This window comes from Scardinius erythrophthalmus (assembly GCF_964197995.2).
Source record: "Scardinius erythrophthalmus genome assembly, chromosome: 18".
Taxonomy (NCBI): Eukaryota; Metazoa; Chordata; class Actinopteri; order Cypriniformes; family Leuciscidae; genus Scardinius; species Scardinius erythrophthalmus.
Genome location: NC_138238.1, coordinates 15,905,423 through 15,930,569, shown reverse-complemented (window position 1 = coordinate 15,930,569; position 25,147 = coordinate 15,905,423). Strand labels below are relative to the sequence as shown.

Here is a 25,147-nt window from a genome sequence, read left to right as displayed (position 1 = left end):
TAATTCTGAGTAATTGTCCCATGATTTATAACATACACTTTTCAGCCGATAATACATAGACATTTTTAGTTCAATGCTGTTACATTAAAGGGATAGTTCACTTTGAAATTAAATTTTGGTATGTTTTAGCTTACCTCAAGGGCATCCAAGATGTAGGTGTCTTTTTTTCCGCAGTAGTTTCAATTTTTATATTTTTAGGTCAAACCGTTTTTGTCTGTCAGTCATATAATGCAGGTCTATGGTCACGGTCTCAAAGAGCATGCACAGAGTCCAAAATAAAACAATTCCCCATCGTCCAAATTAAACAATTCCCCATCGTAAGTACACATTGATGGCCTAAGACACGAAACGAGCGGTTTGTGTGAGAAAACGAACAGTATTTATATCGTTTTTTGCTCTTATACACAGCCACGTCCAAGTGATCTGAGGGCGCGCGCGCATCCTGGTGTGTGACGTTTACGCAGACTGGTGCATAGATTTATTACACTAGATGTCGCCTTGTCTACGGCAGTTCATTGGAACGAATGTCTTTAAGTCGACATCTAGTGTATATATCTATATCAAAATTATATATAGTGTACATATCTATCTCAAATATCAAAACTACTGTGGAAAAAAAGACACCTACATCTTGGATGCCCTTGAGGTAAGCTATAACATACCAAAATTTTATTTCATAGTGAACTATCCCTTTAACACAGCCATCAAAACTGCATTGTTCAGCTAACTTTTATAAAATAAATATTGACACCCCCCAAAAAATGTTAAACTCTCCCATGGTACATAATAAATAAAATAAGTTCAAATATCTATTGGTGACATGTCAGACATTTAATGTTTCTGGATAAGAAGCATATTGTGGACAGGATTAATTGTGTTTATATAAAAAGTACTAGACATGTTTATAATGGCTATATGATTTTTAACATTTTGTTACATTTGAATTCTATTTAAACAATTATGCACCTGGTTTATATACCTAAATTTTAATTCAGGAGTTTAATTGGAGATTATTATTTATTTAATCACACCAATCGATTAATGGAAAACACAGTGAACACAAGGAGAGACTTAAAGGTTTATGGATTATAAAATTGAAAATGTCCATTTCAACAAAATTATTATCCAAAAAATTTTAGTGTGTGGAACAGCATGTTACTGAAATAAAGTTCATGCGAACAGCTATCCTTAGTAGTTATAATAATCATAATTGTCTCCACAAAGTTCAAATGACATGTCATTGCCATTACATTTTTGGTTATGATGATATAAATACATACACAATAAATAGAAATGATTTAAATATGTTTTCAAGAAATGCATAAGGAACTTCCTTTAATGGTTTATGAGGTCAGCAGCAGTTGCTTGGTTTACTGGTATTTACCATCATAGCAACTTTTACAATCCTTTGCTATTGAACTCACTTACATTTGTACAGCATTACTTTTTTGAAGTTACGTAACCTGTTTATAGTCATGCAATATAACCATCCATATTTTATATCTGTGTGCATGCAGAGGAAGGATGCCCGCACAAATGTGAGGCCTTTTATGCAAAAGTTTCCTGAATGAAATCTGATTAACAACCACATAGGGGAGAGCTGGGCATAACGTAACGCTTTTTGACTTTCTCAGTTTGTGTAAATCTACTTAGGGATCAGAGTATTTATTTTCCCCACATTAATTTCCCACATGTCTAGTACAATTATGTGGTTTTGTTTTTTTAAAACAGTGTATACTATTTTCGTGATATACCCCGAAGTAATTGAAGTGAAATGTGAGCATACCCCAGAGGTGGGGTACATTGTAACATGACCATATGACAGATTAATCTGATCTAATAAAAAAAAATATAGAAGACAAACTAAAATATTTTCTCAATAAAATACAATTATTAACTTTTTCATATAAAATAATGGCATTTTTTAATCATAAAAAAAAAGAAATTGAGTTTGACAGCGAACACACCGGAAAACACAGCTATACAGCATAGTTCAAAACATAAAAATAATTCATCATTTCTGAACATTGACTCTTTATTCACCTTTTTCTCATGTTTTCTCAATAGAATAGAATAGAATAGAATAGTTGTAATAGGAGCACATTGTAACGCAGTGTTACAACGTTCCCCATCTGTGCAACATGGGATTTAACCCCGGCTAGTGTCTTCTGCTAGTTAATCTGCTAATAAATAACTATATAAACTGTTAAATAACATATTGGAGATTAAAATAATATCAGGTTTGTCTAATTTTAAATAAACACAAAAAATAGAGATGAAAAATTAACATAAGAAATGAACTTTTGCTATGGTTAAATAAATGTTCAGTGATATCTTCCAAACATTTCAGAATTTTGGCTCAATTTTTTCTCATATAATGTTGATATGGCAACTAGTAAATACAGTAAGTTTCGTCAAGCTGGCATGTGTGGAATTATTTAAAACAAGTTTGTTACAACTAGCCCCGCGTTACGTTGTGCCCCGCTCTCCCATATGTCCACTGAATCAGTAAACGTATGTGGCATTACGCACTGCGTGAGTGTATTCGCTGTCTTTATTCCTGGCATCATGCCATTTTGACTACTGTCTGAATCATTGCTGGGAAGGACTCTCATATCTCATCACGTAGCTTTCCTTGGCCTCCACCTCATAGAATCATGATAACACCATAATAATTCAGGTCCAAAGTTCAAACCATGCAGGATGAGCTAAAACTAGGGCTGACAGAGCGCCAACGTTCAGTTTCACCAGACACCTTCAAGCATTCACCATCCCCACTCTTCATCTAGGGTAAGCTCTTTTGAGTCTCATGCATAGCTTTTATCATGATGTCAGTTACAACGGGCTATTACTGAGAAATTAATATTATTGTTAACTGCTTCGACAGAAGTATTATGATTTATATTGCATTTATGCATTTGGCAGACAATTATCCAAAGCAACATATTTTGCATTCAGTCTATTTTATCAGTTCATGCATTCCCTGAGTATCAGGAATAATAATAAATATTTATAGTACTTTATGATATTAAAAATTTCTAACAAAAGCAGTGTATAATATGCATATTTTTACAATATAAGTTAATACATGTATTATTATAGTTCATTATTATTATCATTAAAGCATTATATATGTATTATTATTATAATTTTGTTCTTCATCAAGGTTTAGTAAATGTGTTCCATTTAATAAGTTCATTTGCATTGATAATATTAATAACTTTTAAATACGTCCCTCTAAAAAATATCCTTCTTATAGGTGTTGTGCAAAGCCATACACGATGAAGAGCATCCTGAAGGACAAAAGTATGGCTCTTACACATGTTCTCTCTCTGTTTTTAATAGAACACAACTGTCTGTACATTCGTTTCAAACTGCTGTGTGAGATGTTGATTTCTACACCAGTTCAAATCTAACTAAGTCAAAAACCTTCCCTCTTTCTGTTCCTCTGCAGAAGGGCCGCAAAAGCAGAGTAACTCTATTGGGGCCGTGCGCTGGACGCTACCAGAGGAAACTGTTCAGGTCCACAGTTCTGCCCCCACCAGCCCCTTCAAGAGCAGTAGTGGATTTTCTACCCGTTCACAGGTAACAACTCTAACTAACTCGGGGATGTTATGGTCTGTGATCCATGTTGGGTCATGATCACAATAATTTGGGCTCGTGGTAAATATTTCATGTTTGTTTCCAGCAAAGGCAACGTCAGCAGGGCCTGCAGGACCTCCGCAGCTTGGAAGAGTGCATCAGATTCATCAACCACTGGAAGCAACAGGTGGCACAAGTTTGTAAGGTCAGCCACAAATTATTTTACAATTTACAATATCATTTATTTTACTATACTGTATATATGCATATATATATACATATATATAATGTTATATTGCGTGTGTGTGTGTATATGTATATGTGTGTGTGTATGTATATGTGTGTGTATATATATATATATATATATATATATATATATATATATATATATATATATATATATATATATATAAGGATAAGGATGGAATGTAATTCTTTGAATCAAAAATGAGACAGTAGTCTTTACAATGCTTTCAGTTTCCTGTATTATTTTATTGTCATTTCATTGTTATATTGTTTTATATGTATGAATATAACAATAAAATAGTTCAGTAAACTTAAGGTATTGTTAAGACAACTATCTTAAAATCGTTCGGGAAAATACTAAAGCCAAGTTTCGATTCAGAGATTTACGTTCCATGCTTCAAAAGACTGATGTGTTTAACTGCTCACGTAATCATTTGTTGGCAAACTCCTCTTTGCGTGCAAACTCAAATCAATAAATTTTTATAATACATGCTATCATGTGATAAGCGTTGCCATGCGAGACATGTATAGTGGCAGATTAGTTTATGTGAGCCCAGGGTAACTGATAACACATTTCAATAGCCTAGCAATTGTGCATCTGTAATTCTGGGCCTTGTCACACCATGTCTGTGATGAGGGGGTGTGGGAGGGTGGTTTGGGTCTGGGGGTTAAGGGGTTATTAGATAAGTTTTTTTTACAAAGTAATATGAATGAATAAATGAAATTGCTACTACTACTACTACTAATAATAATAATAATAATATTTATTATAGTAATTTATTTAGTTTTTATCTGCCTTGTTATAAAAGAGGCCTTAATGGGGGTTTATGAGCACTTGAAGCATTCAATAAACAATGTGTCTCTGTCATCAAGAACAAAAATTGCATTAGGAGATGGCAGAGGAAGAATGATTTTAGGGATTCACTGATTTTAAAACTCATGTTATGGTTGATTACAGATAAATTAAAACAATATCTATACTATATGTCTAAATAAAAATATTAACTACAAGTAAATTTAGGCATTACAGCATAATGTACAGTATAAAAAATGGATACTCATTTTGAAATTTGCAAAAGATTACATTTAACCGTGTTTTTAAATTGGTGTTTTAAAAGATGAAGTGCATGTTAGATGACGACAAATATAATATAATAGGGTAAATGAATAAGAATAATTAAATATGCAACATCGACTAATATTGTAATATCATCAGATAACAGATATGGTACATATATATTGTCCATCCATAAATGATTTGTAAATGTGTGCATGTGATTTACAGAATGAGGATGATCCCGGTGAAGGATGCAGCGGAGCGTCAGAGCGGCAGACAGACCGCAGAACTGAACGCAGTATTGAAGAAAGCCGCAAGCTTATTCTTCAGTGGGCCAGTGAACTTCAAAGCGTAGACAAGGTGAAATTGACTGTAATTCAAAAAAAGACAAACATCTCAATCATACTGTACTGTTCTGGAATACATACAGATCGACTTCAGTTCAACCATATAGGGTGACTTGCTCAAACTAAGCTTTCTGTGTGCCTGTGTGATCCTCAGCTGTCTAAAAATCATTCTTGGATAAAGGAGAGGATTGATCAGGAGGAGGAAGAGGACACAAAGCAGGATAAAGATCAGAGTGAGGTGGTGCAGAAGAGGATCACGGAGTGGGCCAGAGAGATTCAGAGTGTGTCAGAGGTGGGACAACAAAAATATCGATATTATCTAGAGCGATGGCGTCTTATCTGTTGTTACTAACACATTAAGTGGACCAAAGTCCAGTTGTGGTTTTCTGATTTCTTAGAATCGGTATCCACTTGTGAAATGACTCATATTTGTTCTTTCTTACTGAATGCAGAGCTGTGGAATGCTGGGAGATGAGCTGGCACAGATGTTGCGTCTCCTGGGACTGAGGAAGAAGAAGCTGGTTTCCCTCATGCCACTGCTGGAGTTCATTACTTGGAGTTTGCTGAAGGAAGACAGCAAGGTGAATGCACTGCTTTGAGTATTTCTGCTTGGGACATGGTGTAGTGTACAATACAGTCATGCAAAATATAGGGAAAGTTTTGGAAAGTGGTACCTTTTTATGTGAAGAAATAGCAATTATATAACTGAGAAACCAGAGATGAATATTCTGTCAATATTGAAGCACTTTATCTTATTGAGGAAACCAACAATAACATTCCATACTTATGATATAATATGTAATATATGTTTTATTATCAGGGGTGAAGTGTGAGACTATAAAATGAAATTGCCTAAATTGCTTCAAAGATGAAATAGTTCTGATAAATGTATGGATGGAAAAACGGAATCATTATGGTTGTTTAAAGAGCAAAGTTCAAGAAGGTATCTTTGGTTTACTGTACGTTGACCAGTTATTGCCATCTGTAACATAAGTTCGAGCATTTGCATTTGAGAGACTTTTATTATGTACAGTGACAGAGAAACATCATATGTGATGAAAAATAATTCATTAAATGATGATGAAATTAAATAGCTGTAATAAAATATAACTTAGCTGAAGAATTGTTTGATTAATGTGTTATCTGTGTGGGAACAGTTTGGCGACAGGTTCACTTGTTTGATTTGCAACTTAAAGTCTGTAAATAAACCCTTAAGTACAGTATAAGAGATCAAGGGTTGTTCATATGATCCCTTTATTAAAATTGTTTATTAATGCTTCTTTTTGTATTTATTTTAGGGCATGGTTCCTCATCTGTGGCTTTCAGCTAAGCAGCGTACCTGGAAAGCTGGTGAGGGATCCAAAATCTAACTAATATCATTATTAATTTTGTAAATATGAGTAGCCTACACCGTTTAAATTAATATCCATAACTCCTTTCTGTTCTCTTTTCTTAAACAGGCATGCCACGATACATCCCTAGTTCAGGTAACTCTTTTAGAACTTTTCCCAGCACATTTGAGATATTTAACAAAGCACTAGTATGACTAACCAACCCAATTTTATAAGGTGGAGATTTCATATGACTTTGTACATGGATCATTTTTAGACAGAAGTAAGCGTTAAAGTCCACCTAAACTTAGCCGTCAATGTCGTGTCATATGAAAACGTACGAAAGAGATCATAATGAATTCATGCGAATTAGCCACCGATTCACCAAAATGTAAAATAGTTATGAGTTGCCATACGAATGTGTTAGTCTAGCTGTCGCAATGTCTACTATTCTTAGCAAGTCAGTAGTAAGTAGTAAGATCTGGTATCTAAACTCAATATTGAGATCATTTTCTCTTGTTTTTCACAGTCTGGAGCTGGATTGTCAGTGCAGGAGGTAAGTTTATATCATATTTTAAATAAGACTTTCCCTTCACTCTTGCATTTACAAAGTGTCAAATGCATTAGTCGTAAAACCTTCATTTCTTTCTCAAATAGCTGATGTAAGTCTTGATCCCATGACCATCAACCCTTGGCTGCAGCTCTCTGATGACCACAAGAAGGTTCAGGAGGGCCTAGCAGAAGCAGATCTGCCATACAGCCTTCAGCGTTTTGATAGATTGCCCTGTGTCTTAGGCTGGGAGGGCTACATGAGTGGCCGCCATTACTGGGAAGTGGAATTTGCAAACAATGGCTATTGGAAAGTTGGAGTGACGACTGCTTCTTCAAAGAGGCATGGCCGCTTTCCAATGAATCCCTCTAATGGTTATTGGGTCCTGTGGCGCAGCACACGACAGTTCTATGCCTGCACCAATCCTGAAACGGCCCTGCCTCTGCTGCTGGTGCCCCGGAAAATGGGAATATACATTGATTATGAGGAGGGACAGATTTCATTCTACAACGCGGAGAACAAATCACACATCTTCACCTTCACAGGTCACTTTCGTGAGAAGCTGTACCCTTTCTTTGCCCTGCTGGATGGCAGGTCTGTTATAACCATATGGTCTCCTAAAGAGCATTGCCGCTTTTAACAACAAGGCAGGTTTTCATCTTTCATTCTGCACTTTCGTTTGAACATTTAGAACTCACTGGAACCAATTCTACTGTCAACTAAAAAGAAACTCTTAATTGCGACTTTCAGAGGATTCAACATTATGGTGGGCTGGACCCGCTTTATGAGAGCTATTATACACAGCTATACACGTCCTATTATATTTATAACATGATTGCTACACCTGGATCTCTTTATCCATTTATAAAATGTATCTTTGCATATTTTATCTGGCTCAATAATTATATTATATATATGTATCTAAGCTTGTCTACTTTCACGTGTATAAGGAACGGTATGTGTTTTGACACAAATATTTAATAAGACTGCATTATTTAGACATGCATCTAATAAGATATTTATTATAGGCCTATCAATGTTTGTGTAGATAATGTCTATTAAAAGGTTAATCATTCTATTTTTCATAGATGAACTGGATGATTATGTGTGTAGTAATAAAACATAAAATGCAGGTCACCATGTGTTTTATTATTGTTCTTACTGCACTGCTGTACTGAGAACACATAATGTAAGTCTAATTTAATGCTGTATTTAGTTGACAGTTTCAACTTTCATTAAAAAGAAATCATTCACAAATTAATATTTGTGTGGACATGTGCTCAGACTGAAAACGGAAGGGGCCAGAAGAGGACTTTAAGCCAGAGTAAAAGTGAAAGAAACCTGTCCATTTAAATACATAATTTTCATCAAATATCACGGGGAAAGACTGGTCGTGAGCCTTTAAAAGCAATGCACAAGCAGATTGTAAAACAAACGCTTCACGCTTCAAATACTTTTCCACCAAATTACTGAGGCAATGTTTAATTGAGTTCCAGATTTATTTGTTTAAAACAAATCTAGACTCTCCCAAACCTATAGGATTGGGCAAGCAGACTGTCACTCAGTGGCACAACCAACCAATCACAGTATCTCTTTTAGCCAGGGGCGGGATATTTCGGCATGTTAAACATTTCCAGAGCCATTAGATGAACTTTTCTAACCTGTTGCTGCTTGCCGCTGCTCACTAAAACGTTTTGATCTTTATTGTTTCTGGAAACAACTTTTTGTTATCAGCCTTTGTGTATGTTAATCGCATAATTGTTCATTATCATATCTTCCAAACGATTTTGTTTCTCGTAGACGCTAATAAAACTGATTGTGTCCAGAATCATGCGCACGGACTGGAAAGAAACACCGATGCTCCTGAAAAGGTTTGTGGTGGCATTACGTTCATTTTTGTTTGTTACGCTGAATGTTGCTAATGGAACATACAAATACATAATACCAGATAACAACATTTATTATCATCACTACTCAAGTAGCGGTTTTAATCAGTAGCACTTATTGGCATGTGCCAGTGGATAGTGGCATATGCCACTTACATTCGTCGCGGAACATGTCGCCGTATGTCTTAACATACTTGAGTAACATTTTTAAATAAAAGTCAATTAAACGTATTAATAACAGTATCTATCATGATACACATAGTCTCACTTTTAGCTATTTCTTTTAACTATTATAGTATTTTGAAGAACAAAAACAAAAACTTTAACTACTGGCTTACATCATCAAGTCGGCTGTCACTTTATTTTGGTGCAAGGCTCTGTGCGATCACACGCTTGGCACAGCCCTTGCGACGGCTCTGGGCACAGTAACGTTATCTGTATGGCATGTGCCACTGAATGTTTGGTATTAATGCCAATGTTGCTGATCACGCAAAATGCCAATTGTAGACTATAAATATATCATAAGTCACTTTGAATTGACTTATGATTCAGATAATAATCACGTTTTGCACTTTTGATTAATTTTGTGCATTAGCCCAAGCAGCATTCCTCTGTTTTATAAAGGTAGAAACAGTGTAATTGAACCAAGGGTTATCTTTACCCACTTATCTTAAATCTTTTGATTGGAATGTGTTTATCACATATGTGATAAACACATTCCATGCATCTGGCATGCATAAAACAACACCCAAATCACTATTGTAGAGATCGCGTAGGAAAGCTTGATCATTAAAATGCTTAAAAAGTCTTTTATAAATATAACGTGGTGAAGTTCTAGGAGTTTCACAATTTCTCACACAGACAACTGCACAGTGATCACTAATATCATTGCAAAAAACACCAAAAGATGAGTATCTGTGGGAAGCGTTAGTTAAAATTAAATCCAGTAAAGTGGATCTGTCTATATCCTTTTGATTCATCCTGGTTGTTGAATTAATCAACTGTACCAAGCAAAGAGAGTCACAAGTCTCTTTAAAAAGATCAGAAGATGGCGACAGCCAGTCCCAGTTGATATCGCAGAGTATGATCAGTTCATGTTTGGTCCAGTCGTGAAAGAAATCTGCAAGTAAAGTACATACCTCACTTGAAGATGAAGTCGGGCGATAACATCCAGCCACAACAATATCCGAACCAGAAAAATTTACTTTGAGCGCTAAAAGTTCAAGGCCATTTGGTTTGCTGATTGACTGTATGCAGGAACAGTTTAAATTATTTAAATTTAAATTGCAACTCCCCCTCCTTTTTTTGCACGATCAGATCTGAAGACATTATATGCATCAATATTAATCATATCATTTGTGACTGATGATTTTAGCCATGCATGGGCTTATCTGGGCTTAAGCCCAGGGCCCCAGTGATGCCAGAAAAAATATAACTATAACCGCATATTATAATGAGTTGACTGTCCCTTTTATATTATTCTTTATCGCTTTGCTTTGTACGGGCGTTTCAAGTCCTGCATGTGACGTGTCAAGACGCCAGGTCTATCAACTCACAGTTAAGGCCAATTTATACTTCTGCGTCGATTGTACGCATAAGTGTACTTCTCCGTCGTGAGCATTTATACTTCTGTGTTCTGTCTGCGTTACTTTGCAATTACACAGCCAAAACACTAGTTTCTGGTGAGGTTTCTATGTTCCACTGTGTTTAGTTTCTTTCGCAGCTGTTTTGAGTTTAGGCTACTACAAACAATGGCGTCGGAAACTGAGTGAAATGTTGCAGTTGGAGCTGATCAACGTGGAAAAACAGTTAATTTTCGTGAAATTACTAAAACTAAAATGCAGAAACGAGAGAAGGTGTCGGAGGAGATGGTATGTGTGACCCGTGAACCGGTTGAGGCAGAAGTAGGGTGAATTTTCTGTGCTTGTTCGGCCACTGAGGGACTTGGACGAGGAAATGCACTTCAGATATTTTCGGATGTCGGCAGGTAGATTCGACGATTTGGTTCATCGTGTGCAGCCATTTATCGTACATCAGTGTACGCACAGTATGCCTGTAAACATTATATAGAGACTGACAATCACCCTTCGAATTTTAGCTTCTGGTGGAAGCCAGCAGGCTGTAGCAGCTAGCTACAAACTTTCGTAAAGCACAGTTTCTTCCATAGTATGTAAAGCTTTGTGGAAAGCACCCTGCCCTTCAGTCGCCCAATGGGAAGATATTGCTGCTGATTTTTGGCAACTGTGAACTTTCCGAACTGTGCTGGCAGCGTAGACGGAAAGCACACTCCATTGTTCTGATGGCTTCCTGCGACAGACGCCAGATCTTCGAGGAGAGCCGATTTGGTTCTATGCTTCTTGAACACAAACTGAATCTGCCCCCACCAGCAAATCTTCCTGGAACAGGAGTCCAAATACCACATGTGATAGTTGGTTATGCTGTATTCCCCCTACACAACAGCCTCACGCGCCCCTTTCCAGGTAGGCCTATGTCACAGACATAATTAATTTAATGTAATAGTACTTTGTATATTGTATATATGTGTATATATATTCCTGATCACAGCTGCATTGGTACACAATGATTGCCTATCAATTAATACTGTTGTTTTGCTACCTAAAGATGAACCCATGGATAAGCAGACCTACAATTAACTTCACTTCAAAACCAGACGGGTGATTGAGAATGCATTTGGCATTTTGGTGGTAAGGTAGCAAATCCTTGGGCGACCACAAGAATGTCTGCCAGACAAAGCACTTAACATTGTGAAAGCTTGTTCTGCTTTACACAACTATGTGGGCAGGGGACACAGATCTTTTGGAAGCACTAGATCCACGTCACCTTTCAAGGGCCCACCCCACCAGAGCTGCAGTTGGTGTGCGGAATGACCTGATGGCCTTCTTTCAGTCACCCCACGGAATTGTGCCATGGCAGAACATAGTGTGTTGTGGTCAACTTGGTCAGAAAATTGTACTGTTGTAAAATAAATGCACAGATAGTGCAACTTATTAAGGTGCAATGGTCTAGAATTGTTTATATTAAAAATAGATGGTGTAGTGGTTTTCCTTTAAGCCCAGGAAAGGTGGTAAGGTGTTCTTCATGCATAGTTAAAACAATGTCCACACAGCGGTATCCGTTTGAACAGTTTGTTGTCCAATTAATGAGATGTGTGTTTACAGAGTTTAAAAGGCATTGGTTCTATGGTAAGAACCATATATTCCCGCCACCTGTCCCTTCCTGATTCAACCCAGTTTAGAAGTTTAAATATCAAGTGATTGAACAGGTGTGGCTTTCACCTGCACCACTGGTGCACACCATCTAATGGTTGAACAAATTACATTTGGCTCTTACACACCGGCCCCATAATTGTAATAATGTAAATTCACAATTAAACAACATAAACATAAGGAGCCATAAATGTCTTTGTATGTGAATTCCAATTCAGCTTCAGTGCTCAGCCTCTAGTAGTAAACAGATTTTGAACACGGGCCCATCCAGCTGCTCTGTTTTTGTCTTCAGTTGGACTGATCGAACAAATCCATTTTTATCAGGATAGGTTTTCCTGGTTGATAGTTCTTCCCATCAACCAGGAGCCGTGAGGAGCTACAGGATCCATGATAGCAACAATATCTCCCACGGTAAAGCTTCTTCGTGGTTTTATCAATTTCTGTCTCTCTTGTAGTAATGGTAAATATTCCCTTACCCATCTTTTCCAGAAGAGATCTGATAAGTATTGTACCTTTCTCCATTGTTTCTTGATGTACAAATCTCCTTCATCGAAAACTACAGGAATCATTAGTGGTTTAGGAGGAGAATATGATTAGGCATAAGTGCCTCAAGATTGTTCACATCGTCAGAGGCTTTCGTAATAGGACGGACGTTAAGGATTGCTTCTATCTCACACAGAAGAGTTTGAAAGCTTTCATCATCCATAGATTGTTGTCTAATGGTTGACTGCAACACCTTTTTCACAAGCCGAATAAGCCTCTCCCAAATTCCACCGATGTGAGACCCGGCAAGAGGGTTGAATATCCATTTAAGTCCCCTTGATGACAATGCATGCTGGATCTTGTCTAACCCAGCTACTGTTTCCCTCAGCTCCCACTCAGCTCCGGCAAAATTTGTACCATTATCTGATCTCAACTGGGCAACTTGACCATGACGACACATAAACCGGCGAATGGCATTAATACAGGAGTCTGTATTTAAAGTATAGGCAATCTCAAGATGTACAGCCCTGCTTGCCATGCAGGTGAAAATTACCCCGTAGCATTTAACTCTTCCTCGACTTCTCTTGATTTCAATGGGCCCAAAGTAATCAACACCAATGTTTGTAAATGGTGGTAAGTCAGGTAAAGTCTCTCTGCTGGCAAGTCAGACATTTTTTGCTCTCCGACCTTTCCTTGAAGACGACATATGACACAGTCAGACATTATTTTCCGACAAGCAGAATTAGCGTTAATTATCCGGTAATGCATATGGAGAAATGACAACATATAATTTCTTCCTGCATGGCCCAGTTGCTGATGCACATGCTTCAAGATAAGTTGAGAAATAGCCTAGTCTTTTGACAATATAACTGGACGTCTTTCTTCCTCAGGCATGGCAGCCCTAGCAAGTCTCCCTCCTACTCTCAAAAGACCATTTTCCAGCACTGGATCAAGCTGAAAGATGTCACTCTTTTTCTCGACAGTAGCTCCTGCTTTCAATGCAATAATCTCATTAGAAAATCTCTCTTGTTGACAATACTGAATGTTAACAGTTTCTGCTCTCATGAGAGCATCAGCAGTCAACGATTTGCCATCCATTTTGGCCTTCACCTTTCTTGTTGCATGAGATCTATTTGCTTCAGTGTTTGGAACGTCCTTTCTACAAGTAGATGCCTGTAAAGCCCTTTAAGCCCTTTCAGGTCCTTTAAACCATCTCTTACATGCTAAAAACTCTTCAGCACCAAGACCCCTAGATGCCTCATCCGCCGGATTCAAACTTAACTTTATGTGCCTCCATTGCACAACATCTGTTGAGTCTCTTATGACAGCCACTCTATTTGCTACAAAGGTGTGGAACCGCTTAGTTTCATTTTGGATATATCTCAGTACAGTCATACTGTCTGTCCAGAATACAGATGAATCCAAATGAATCTGCAACTCCCTTTTTAGCATTCTATAAACTCGTACAGCGAGAACAGCAGCTGTAAGTTCCAATTTCGAGATTGTCATCTGTTTTAATGGAGCAACTCTTGACTTTCCTAAAATAAATGCAACCACAGTCTTTTTTTCACTATTCACCAACCTCAAGTATGACACCGTCCCATAGTTATTCTCGCTGGTGTCAGAGAAGTGGTGAAGCTGAGCGTGTTCGGATGGTCCAAAGTCCTTGGGCTTTACACACGGGTCTACTTTTCAGTGCTGCTATACAGTGCAAGTTAGCCAGCCATCTTGTCCATTGCTGAGAGAAGACCTGTGGAATCTTATCATCCCAGCCAACATTGCACTTGCACATCTCTTGGAGCACCTGTTTTACAGGCAGAGTAAATGGGGAAAGAAACCCCAAGGGCATAAATGGAACTAACCACAGACAACATGCCACGTCTTGTGTGAGGATGCTCCTTTATGGATAACCTAAAGGTACATTTATCCTTTTCAGTGCACCAGTGCAGACCAAGTACTCTTTCCATTGGAAGATCATCTTTATCCAAGTCAAGCTCTTTGATTACCTTTGATCTCTGTTCCTCTGGAATGCTGGACATGACAACACGACTATTACCCAACCATTTTGACAGACCTTTGACAAGCAGCAATGAGATTCTGAGCCAAATGGAGTGCTTCAGCTTCTGTAGGCAAAGACGTTAAGCAGTCATCCATATAAAAGTTCTGAAGAATGGTGTTCGGAACACAAGGATCAAAGTGTGCTTGATGGTCATGTAAAGCCTTCCTCAATACATAATTAGTACAGCTGGGCGAGGACACTGCCCCAAAAAGATTAACTTTCATCCTATATTCCATAGCGTTCTGTGTAACATCACCTCTAGGATACCACAAAAAAACGCAGAAAGTCCACATGTTTCTGAGAAACCTTTACCTGATGAAACATGGCTTGTATATCAGCTATCAAAGTGACAGGCTCCCGTCTGAATCTTGTGAGAACTCCCAGTAGAGAGTTGGTGAGATAGGGACTAGGGCTGTCACTTTTGTGAAAAAATCATGTTCGATTTTTGAGACATAAGTGTTCATTGAATCGATTGTAAAATCGATTTTCCCTGTCTAAAGACGTTTCCATTTTAAACGCCAAATATGGGCAAATCCACGGACGACTAACAGGCATTAGCTCGAACGTGAAGAGGGCGCTTGAGACGCGCACAAGTCAGCAATATTCCTGATGAGTTATTGGCGTGAAGTTTCGTGCACAATGACAAACAGGAGCACAACATTCTCGAAAAACAATAAGCAGTGTGGACTGCCATAACATCAGTAAGAAACATCACTGCAGGATTCAGCATGGCTGTGTTTACGATTAGAAATGTCAAACAAATTTCACCTACGAAGGCGATTGTAGACCGTAGCCCGAATCTGTGTCTGTATGCATGAGACTGTCTGAATACCGGCAGAATTCACAGTTTTGTAGTAAAAAGAGACACATTATGCAGAAGTATAATCTGCTGTCATGTGTGTGTGTCAGAGCCTGCAGTCGCTGTGTGACGCGCATTCGCTGCGGGCGTATCGTGACGAGCTGGACGCGCTCCGAGAAGACCGTTAAAATCGATTCCTTATTTTGGTTTTCGAAACTTGTGTTGGTTGGTCCGATCGACTGTGAAATCGATTTTCGAACGTAAAGTGACAGCCCTAATAGGGACCCTGCAGCAGCTGACCATTCAGAGAGATTCCTTTAAACACTGCACCACAATCGAACACTGCTCTTAGAGTTTTCTTTTTCGGATGATACACACTGTGGTGTGGTATGTACCAAACCTTACCATCTTCTCATTTCAACTGGTGAGGTGGTGGTACTACCTCTGCATATCCTTTGTCAATAAGTCAGACAGAAAAGATGTATACTCTTGCTGATATTCTTGATTTCTTATTAACTTCATTTGTAGACCCAGAACACGCTGTTTTGCAACACTACGGTTGTTTGGCTTGATGACATCAGGAGACTTAAAAGGTAAGTCAATACAATTATTACCCTCTTCAAACTTGATTGTAGTTTCCATTATTTCCATGAACTGTTGGTCATTTCTGGACTTGGTAACATCATCGTCTGACTGTTTCTCGTTAAAATCATGATTGTATTGAGCAATCAACAGATCCTCCAGCCTGGCAACTGAGATCCTATTAGCAGTGACTACAGGACAGCCAGTCTTTCCTTTGTCACTATTACCACCTCTTAATGTCCCATTCACGACCCACCCCAATAGGGTCTTGACAGCATAGGGTCCCCCGCCTTGGCTGTTAATGATTTCCCACGTTTCCTTAAGATTTGATGCATTGAGACCAATCAACAGCTCAACCTCTGCATTAATACTGGGAATTCTGATACTCTCCAGATATGGATAATCTTTCAAGTCATCCAGACTGAGAATGTTATTCTTGCTCACAGGCATTGATGTTTGACTATACAGCTCTGGTAAATCCACAAAGGTCTGTCCATCCAGGCTTGAAATTTGAAGACCACGGAGCATGAACGTGTCTACCGATTTTTCCTGGCCTAAAGTACGGAGCAGTATGGAGCTTCTTGTTCCTGTAAGATTAAATTTTCTCATAAGATTTGCATTTGTTACTGGTAATGGTGATGGTTCGCCTTTGGTTTCTATGTGAAGCAAGGTGTGATGCTTTTGATTGCAGACATCATAAATGAATGGGTTTCTGCAATCTTTACTTACATGTCCAATCTTCAAGCACCCAAAACAGGATCTATTTTCTTTTAAAATGCTCAGTTTTTCTCTGTGTGTCATGTTATTTAGACAAGAACACCTATCCAGCAATGAATGGCAGCCTTTACAGACAATACACAATTTATTGTTGTCTTTCTGTTGAGCAGAATTAGTACAGGTAGTTTGTACTTCAGATAGACAAAGCTCTGAAACAGTATGTACAGCTGCAACAGTTGCAAGACCTTTACTGGTAGATTTAGGCTGAGCTTTAGCATGAAATGAAAAGGATGCCTGTCCACTCTGTAGATCTCCAAATAATGGATCAGAAATGCTCCTGTAACTCACAGGCAGAAGCCCTCCACTTTTCTCAAAACTTGTAAGGCAGCTCCATCACAATGAGTTGAAGATTAGATGGAACATTAATTTCGTCCATATTCTGTAAATCTTCCATTACATTTCAACAGCTTCTCAGAAAAATTGAAAAAGACTCCAAAGCATCAACATCTTCACCCTTTATTATAGGCCAAAGCATGACCTTCTCCATATATGCTGCTGTTACTTTAATTTCACTACCAAAATGTTCTTTGAGCAGATTATTTGCTCGATCATATCCTTGATCAGCTCTCATATTGTGACAACTACTGACTAACTCTCTTGGCCATCCTCTTGTATATTACTCTAGATAGTAAAGGCATTCTTGCTGGTCTCCAATTTTCTTTTCAATGGCTTGTTCAAAAGCTTTAACAAAAGAGCCATACTGCAATGGATCTCCATCAAACTCCAATATCCTTTGAGATATGTTATCTTGAATGTTATCTTCAGGCCTGTAGGAACTTAAATTTTGCTGCTTTGCAGATGAAGGTTTACAGGTCATTGAAGCTGGTGCTTGAGTTTGCATGCTTGATCTCTCTTATGGACGTACAATCAATTTGTCATGTTGAGTACTTCCATTTCTTTGTTGTAAAGGCGCCTTTGGGTTAGACTCAAGCATGCAAGGATCATGGAAATGCAGTCAGTTACCATTGTCAACGGAATCTGGCACTGAACAGTAGGAAAGAGTCTTAATGCTAGAGAATGCAGACATTACCTTGATTACAACAGAGCAGAGTTTGACCCATTCGCATCAAGAAAATATGAAATAAGTGTACAGGATGGTTGTGTGCTTTGGAGGGCAGTGTAATCATTCCCAGTGTGGGTAGACCAGAAGTCCTGAAGCGACTGCATCAGTGCCACCCAGGAGTGTCCAGGATGAAAGTTTTGGCCCAGAGATATGTGTGGTTAGATCAGGATGTTGAAAGGTTGGTTAAAACCTGTTGTATGTGCCAAGAACGGAATGTTCCAGCTGTAGCCCCATTGGATCCTTGGAATTAGCCTGAAAAAAAAAAAACATGAACAAAAACAATTTCATGTGGATTATGCAGGACCATTCATGGGAAAAATGTTCTTTGTCTTGATTGATGCACATTCAAAATGGGTGGATGTGTATCCAGTGAACTGGATACACATCCTCCTGTGAGCCACATCTGCTGCTACCTTTGAATTTCTTATGAACCTTCCATAGGAGAGAATGGGACTGTAAAATTCAGATTTTTACTTTTCTGACAACTCTGCTCCTCTATTTGCTAAAGATACTGAGGACACATTTGCTGAGGACATTCCAAGTAAAATCAATCCCTTTGAAGAAGCTGGGGATTCCTCTAAAACTTCTGAGATGACAACTGAAATGAACAAATCTGTTAGCCTTGTTGTGATTATGAGAAGGTCACAGAGAACCAGGAAATTGCCTGTTCATTTGAAAGATTATGAACTGAAGTAAAGATAAATAATTGAATGTGAACTGTTATTGGAATATTGTAAAAAGAAAGGAAAAATCTGTCAACTGTGACAGTGTGTAACTGTAGTGTGGTTACATGATAGTTGAATGAAGTTCTGAACATTGTGATGATTATGGAAGAAATATTGTAAACTTGGGGGGAAGGGGATGTTGTAGAGTGAGTTTTTGTATATCGACCTGTAGGGGGCAATCTAATGCCTTTTGACTTGGCTTAAAAGTAAGAAAGAAGAACCTGTTATGTGTGCATATGGAATCCACCTGTGATGTTATAAAGGCTGCTTCTCAATTCTTATTTGTGAATCCTTGTTTCCTTTCCTTGCGTCTTAGCTCCACCCCTTCAGGATGCGAGGGAAGGACTCAAGGAAAAGACGTGAGGATGGAGGAATCGGAGGAGAGCTTATTTGTATATTGAAATATATTTTTGATCCCTCGAGCGTCATCAGCTGCGCTCAAAGGATCTGCCCTATGTTGTTAAAATTTGGTTATTTAAGAAATTAATAAATAATAAAGAAAAAGCAAGATGCCCTGTTGATAAATGTGATATATGATTTATTTAAACTGCAAAGGTAAAGCATAAATGAAAATGATTGTGACTGATGTGAAGGGGGAGGAGAATTTATAAGTGCATCAGGTTTCTCGACAAGAAAGACTTCCGCGTAGGATACACCTGTGCATCCTCGCTCATAGCTCCTCTGGAAGCTTCCTCAACTCCTCACGGTGCAATTAGAGAATTGAGATGTCCTTCAAGATGGCTGAATTCGATCCGTTTCCAGGTCATAGGATGGAGGACGGAGGAGCGAGGAAACGAGGAGGGATATTGAGAAGCACCCCAAGTGTAGCCTACTGCTTGCTGCTGATTTCCTGAGTAAAATGAACCATCTTGAACAGATCTGTCTTGCAAGTTATTACAGGCAAAATATTCATCCAAACGAAGACCTCTATATGCACTGAATTAATAATCAATTATAAATGTGTTCATCATTCTGTAACAAATATTTTTTAGAATTTCTAAACTATTTTAAGTCGTAAAGTGATCAGGATATGTTAAAATGTAGCGCATGGATGTTCCTTCACAATACTTAGTGGGGCAGCCGGTCTCAGAGCCCTCCCTAGCTCTACAGTGCCCAACAAATTTCCAATATAAATCTGTGGTGTAAAATGGAACTGCAGTGCTCTCTCATAGAGAGCCATTAGGGCAGATTTCTGGCTGCCCCACTTTTCACGTTACCTTGCGTAAACCTCGCTTCAGAACAAGAGACGCTATTAGTCTGCTTCAGCGTCTAGGTCTCTGCATCAGTTCAGTAACTTGTTGGCATGTCTGTTCTTCCCATGTGGAGTAGCGTATCAAATGAATGAAAGTATAAACCGTTTAGTTCAAATGTGCTCATGTGAATACCTTTTATATACAGTAGTTCTGTTTTCTGTTTTATGTTTGTTCTGAGAATAGACATGACTTTGTTTTCCTCACTGGAATTCCTATCTTGCAATATTCTAAAACAACATTCATATGCAATACATAAAGGCAATTATAAGATGGCTTTCTATGCATTTGTCATGTACTAAAGAATTCTGAACATTAGAATTCTGCCAAAAGTGTGTCTGATGTGTTCAGCTGTCAGGTTTAGAGAAGACTCAAACAGGTGAGTAGATATAAACAATGTTTGAGAACAGAAGCACGGAACCAGCAGATGTAATGTTGAGTAGGTCATGCAAACTTGAGATGAAGATAGAACTTAGCTGAATAGTAATATGAATGTATTTGCAGGTGGAGTGGAAACCAGAGTGGAGAACGGATGATGAAGATGATCAACGGAGAAGGCAGATCGGAATGAAGACTGAAGATGAGTATCTCAGGTTGGTAGATCAGGTAAGTAACATGTAGTGAGTCTTGTGCATCCATGTAAAGACAAGACCAGACACTGAACAGAAGGTGAAGGGTTGTATATAAAGGGAGTGAATGATGAGGTGCAGGCGGAGTGTGCAGATCTGGTGGATCCCTGACATCAGCGATTAGAATATAAAGCTTACAAAATGTTTATCATAAACTAGCGCTGAGACCCAGAATTTGCACCAACCTAAATTTATAGACCAGGGGCCGCTACTCTGGTAAGCAATGGAGTAGGCCTACATCCAAATTGGAACACAGCCCAGCTCAGAGATCCACTCGTTGATGATCACACGTTGACATGATTGGTTACAATGTAGTTTGTGACGTCAGAAACACCAGCGATTTCAAACTGCGTGTTTGAGACTGTCTTTGGTTCACTGCAGTTTTAAGGAGAAAATCCTCAGCAATGGTGTTGACTAATGAATTTACACATGGTTTGACTTAAAGCATATTAAAAACACAATAGGCATACAAACAATATTGAAACCTTGATTTTCAACACAGGAGGACTTTAATGGAAAACTGAGTGGCGCTCTGTGGCTAGGCATGTTTTTGAACAGCCTCCTGCAATCGGAACTGGGCGATGCCGGTGTGTGTATATTCATAAAAATGTGTTGTGTTCGAATTTTAAAGACACGGCTTTGCGCTTCTCGTCCTATGTGCAACCCTTCACTCACTGAACCCTGCAATCGTCAGCTGAAATCCAATAAAAAATTAAATCATGCTTACGGTTTCTGAAAATGTTCAATGATTGGGCTGTATCGAACTCACTTGACGTAGGCCATTGAATTCATAATAATGGACGAGTTGATGTCACAGTAATGTCTCGAGAATATGAAAGCGGATCTCAAATGAGAGAAAAATAAAGTGAAACGTCAGTCAAATTTATTTGAATGCATGGCCTAGATAAAGATGCAGATGATGGCGAAGGACAAAGGCAATTACCACCAGTTATTGGTAGGTGTAGGCCATATGCTAGCAGAATACAATAGCCTATAATTAGTCAAATAATTTACTCCATTTTCAACTTAATAGCGTAGTTGAGATCCCATAGTTAGCCACCTTGTCTAATTATAAGAACTATCTTTTAAAAAAGCAGCTTTTTAAACTTCACAAATGTCACAAATGCATATAATTTGTTTCAAAGTTGTCATAATTTTTTTTTTTTTTTAACACGACTGCTCGACAATAGCACAAGAAAGATAATCACATGTCAAAGGAAAGTGATGTAGCCTACTGGGGGAGTTTAACTTTTCCAGCATCATAAGGGATTTTTTATCCTGAAAAAGCTTAAGGAAACCTTTGTACGGTAGTCCCAATGATCTGATTACTTTTTCAGCATTGAAAATGTTCAGAAAGTATTTTTTAAAAAAAATATTTTTATATGTAGTCTATTTAAAATAGAAACAGTGAAATTTAGTTTTAAAAGTTTTATTGCATTTATTTCTGCAAAGCAAAAGGATGATTTAATAAGACAAAGCCAATGTAGGCAGTAGTTATGAGTGTAAGTAGCCTATGCAAATAGTTCGGACTATGTGCCAAATAATATGAAGTTTATGCAGTTTTGATAATGGCATTTATTCATGTGAAACAAAAGGCTGATAACTTGCACTTTGTGATTGAGAGAATGTAGATAATAGTTCTGTTGGATGAAGGGCCCAAAAGCCCAGGGGCCCCTTATAGTCTTAATGCGGCCCTGCCAATACCACATCAATAGTTGTAAACCTTTATTTTTGCATGATGCTGCATGTACGCCGCTAGGTGTCAGTATAAGTAAGTGTACACTGACCAGCGCAAGATAAACCAAAACTTAAAGAGATAGTTCACACAAAAATGAAAATTCTGTTTTGAAAATTTCTGAAAATGTATTTATTCACCCTCAAGTGGTTTCAAACCTGTATGAATTTATTTGTTCTGTTGAACACAATAGAAGATATTTTGAATATGGGTAACCAAACAGTTCTGGGGCATGACTTCCATTATAATGTGGGGAAAAAAATACTATGGAAGTCAATGGTGCCTCAGAACTGTTTGGTTACAAACATTCTTCAAAAGATGTTCCTTTGTGTTCATCAGAACAAACAGATTTATACATGTCTGGGACAACTTGAGGGTGAGTAAATGATGACAAAATCTCTTTCTATTATTAGGGATTAAACTATCACTTTAAAACAGTTGAGGTTGAGGAACATCTACGGGTGGTGTACGTCATTTGTTTGTGAGTTAATCAGAGTAATCAGAGTCTGATATTGATATAAATAATTTGTAATTATAGTGTGTGTGTGTGTGTGTGTATATATATATATATATATATATATATATGTATGTATGTAAGATGTTCCTCAAATGTCTTTATTTGCAGATTTATTTCTTGTGTTTCCTTGAATGGCAAGTTTGCATCAACAACATTGGCATTACATATATCATTCAGTGGCACATGCCACTGGGATACTGATGTGCCACAAAATGACTTTAATGTTTAATTGACATTTATTTAAAAATATCAGTATTTTTTGTCACAATTACGTCAGTATAGCTGCTCAGTACATCTGTCAGTCACTATACTACACTATGGTGTCACAACCCAACATATGGCGACATGTTCCGCGACTCAGTGTCAGTGTTCTGCGATAATGTCAGTGGCACATGCCACAAGTTTTAAGTGACACATGCAACTATCCACTGACACATGAAGACCGGATGTGCCAATAAGCATGCATCAGATGCCAAGTTACTTATTGTTAATACCGCCTCTCTCTAAAACCATAGTAGATAAATATAAAATAAAATATCTTTCAAATAGTGTTAATTAGCCTTCACAATCTTTTCAGAATTATTTTCTTTTCTAATGCTTTACATTCGTGACTAATACTATTTTTTCATAGTTCTGTTGTAGTAACATTGAACTTATTTATTAACTTATATGGCATTCTGGTGGAAAATAGGCCATGGTTAACAAACATACATTTTTATAATATGGCATAAGAAACCATGTTTTATTTAATCTGCTTGCAATTTGATATTACATTATTAAAATAATTAAATGTGTATTATTATAAGAATACTCTCAACCAGAATGCCACATTAATTCAGTGGGCGAAAAACAGATTGATGCTCATTCATACTGATTCATCTCTTTAAAGAGAATTTAGAGAGAATGTTTTTGGGACAGTGATGCCATTGCTGTATAAGGCAGATAACCACTTTGAGTGTATTCCTCTGCTTGGTTTAGATTTGGGTCAAAACTGAGAAAGCAACTTCACACAAGTAAGTAGATCCACAGGATAAAAAGCCAACTGTGTCGGTGTCTTCTATCATCTATCAGCATGTTTCATCTTTATCTCACAAGCAGAAAGGCTGGCACCCCTCTCAATCCTAATCACATTAACTAAAGTGTCTCCTTCCTTTGTGATTGTTTTAGTGATTTGTTTTGTCTATTCATTTGATGTGTTCCTCAATCATCTTGATTTCATTTATTTTGGTGAACACATCAGCACGATTCCCTTCAGATGCATCTCATCAATCATATTCAGCTTCTGAGCCCTATCTCTTTCAGTATAATCACTCTTGTCCTGTCTATACACATATACAATTGATGTTCTAAGTGATTGTCTGTCTCTTGTCTATCAACTGTCCTTATCACATGAAGAAAAGAAAAAAAGCCACTCTTTGTTTATTCAACCTGCTCTTTACATTTTATCCACTACTTGGGCAGCAATATGGCAGATTGAATTATTGAATGATAGAGCTGTTTTGATTGCATTGGTTGCTGCCCTTCAAATATATATTTTTTTCACCAACACTAAGCAGGTGTCAGAATTTGTTCCCTGTGTAACATTATTGGAATTAGATCTTGACCAAACTTGTCTTTTCTTTGGACAATTATCAGTCTTACCATCATAGTTTAGGTGGGATGTTTGGTTAAATATGGGATGTGGGATGTTAAATGCCATAAGTTTTGTGGAGCAGTCTGTCTGTCTGTCTTTTTACTAAATGCGTTAAAAACTAATATTGTATTAAATACGTTAAAAATGAAAATATGAATGAATAAACGAATACACATCTAAAAAATATTTCTAATAAAAACAACTTCTAATTAATTGTAAGGGGCTTTTATTTTGAAAGTGTTAGTGTGTTTTCCCTTCTCACTGTTGTTTTCTGTTTCTCTCAAAATGCTCGCGGTCACGTGTGACAACGTTCTTCAGAATGATTCAAGTTTACGCTGAATCAACTCCACCAATGGACTTTAGACTGCGCGTCAAACGGCGCTGAATGACTCTGAACACTAGTCTGCTTCTAACAGCTAAAATGGGAATATTATGCAGAGGCCTGAATGCGTTTTCGAGATCTGTGTGCAGCTTCAGACTGTTGTCAGTCAAGTTAACTTGATTTTAAAGTGCATGTTATTGTAAAGAACTTCAATGAACTCTCGTCGTCGTTTAATTTTCGCAAGCTGCTCAATCGCTAATAATGTCACTTGTGGGGTCTGATGAAAACACTCCGCTTCTCAGAGGCGATATTACAAGGTAAGTTGTGTGATAATTGCATTTGTAATG

General features: G+C 37.7%; 2 protein-coding genes across 6 annotated transcripts in view; both read left to right on the top strand.

The window, feature by feature from the left end:
- Positions 1 to 3,281: 3,281 nt before the first annotated feature.
- LOC308706868 (E3 ubiquitin-protein ligase TRIM15) lies at positions 3,282 to 8,367 on the top strand (the record flags this gene model as incomplete). The annotated part of the gene is made up of 10 exons (XM_081392734.1): positions 3,282 to 3,306; positions 3,455 to 3,585; positions 3,689 to 3,787; positions 5,114 to 5,245; positions 5,387 to 5,524; positions 5,685 to 5,813; positions 6,531 to 6,582; positions 6,693 to 6,719; positions 7,093 to 7,119; positions 7,221 to 8,367. 10 exons carry the CDS (start codon positions 3,282 to 3,284, stop codon positions 7,751 to 7,753), a joined length of 1,293 nt encoding a protein of 430 aa, XP_081248860.1. The 3' UTR covers positions 7,754 to 8,367.
- Positions 8,368 to 8,709: 342 nt separating this feature from the next.
- Positions 8,710 to 25,147, top strand: part of mfsd8 (major facilitator superfamily domain containing 8) — a 24,809-nt gene continuing 8,371 nt past the window's right edge. Inside the window, exons 1-5 of one of the 5 annotated variants that reach the window (XM_081392760.1) lie at positions 8,754 to 8,854; positions 8,940 to 8,984; positions 16,096 to 16,160; positions 20,469 to 20,570; positions 23,824 to 23,858. In XM_081392760.1, coding sequence (XP_081248886.1) covers positions 20,532 to 20,570; positions 23,824 to 23,858 — 74 coding nt within the window. In that variant the 5' untranslated portion in view covers positions 8,754 to 8,854; positions 8,940 to 8,984; positions 16,096 to 16,160; positions 20,469 to 20,531. Of the gene's footprint in view, positions 8,985 to 16,095; positions 16,161 to 20,468; positions 20,571 to 23,823; positions 23,859 to 24,744; positions 25,118 to 25,147 lie in introns of those variants that run through there. The other 4 variants (XM_081392759.1, XM_081392762.1, XM_081392761.1 and 1 more) reach the window with 4 other exon arrangements.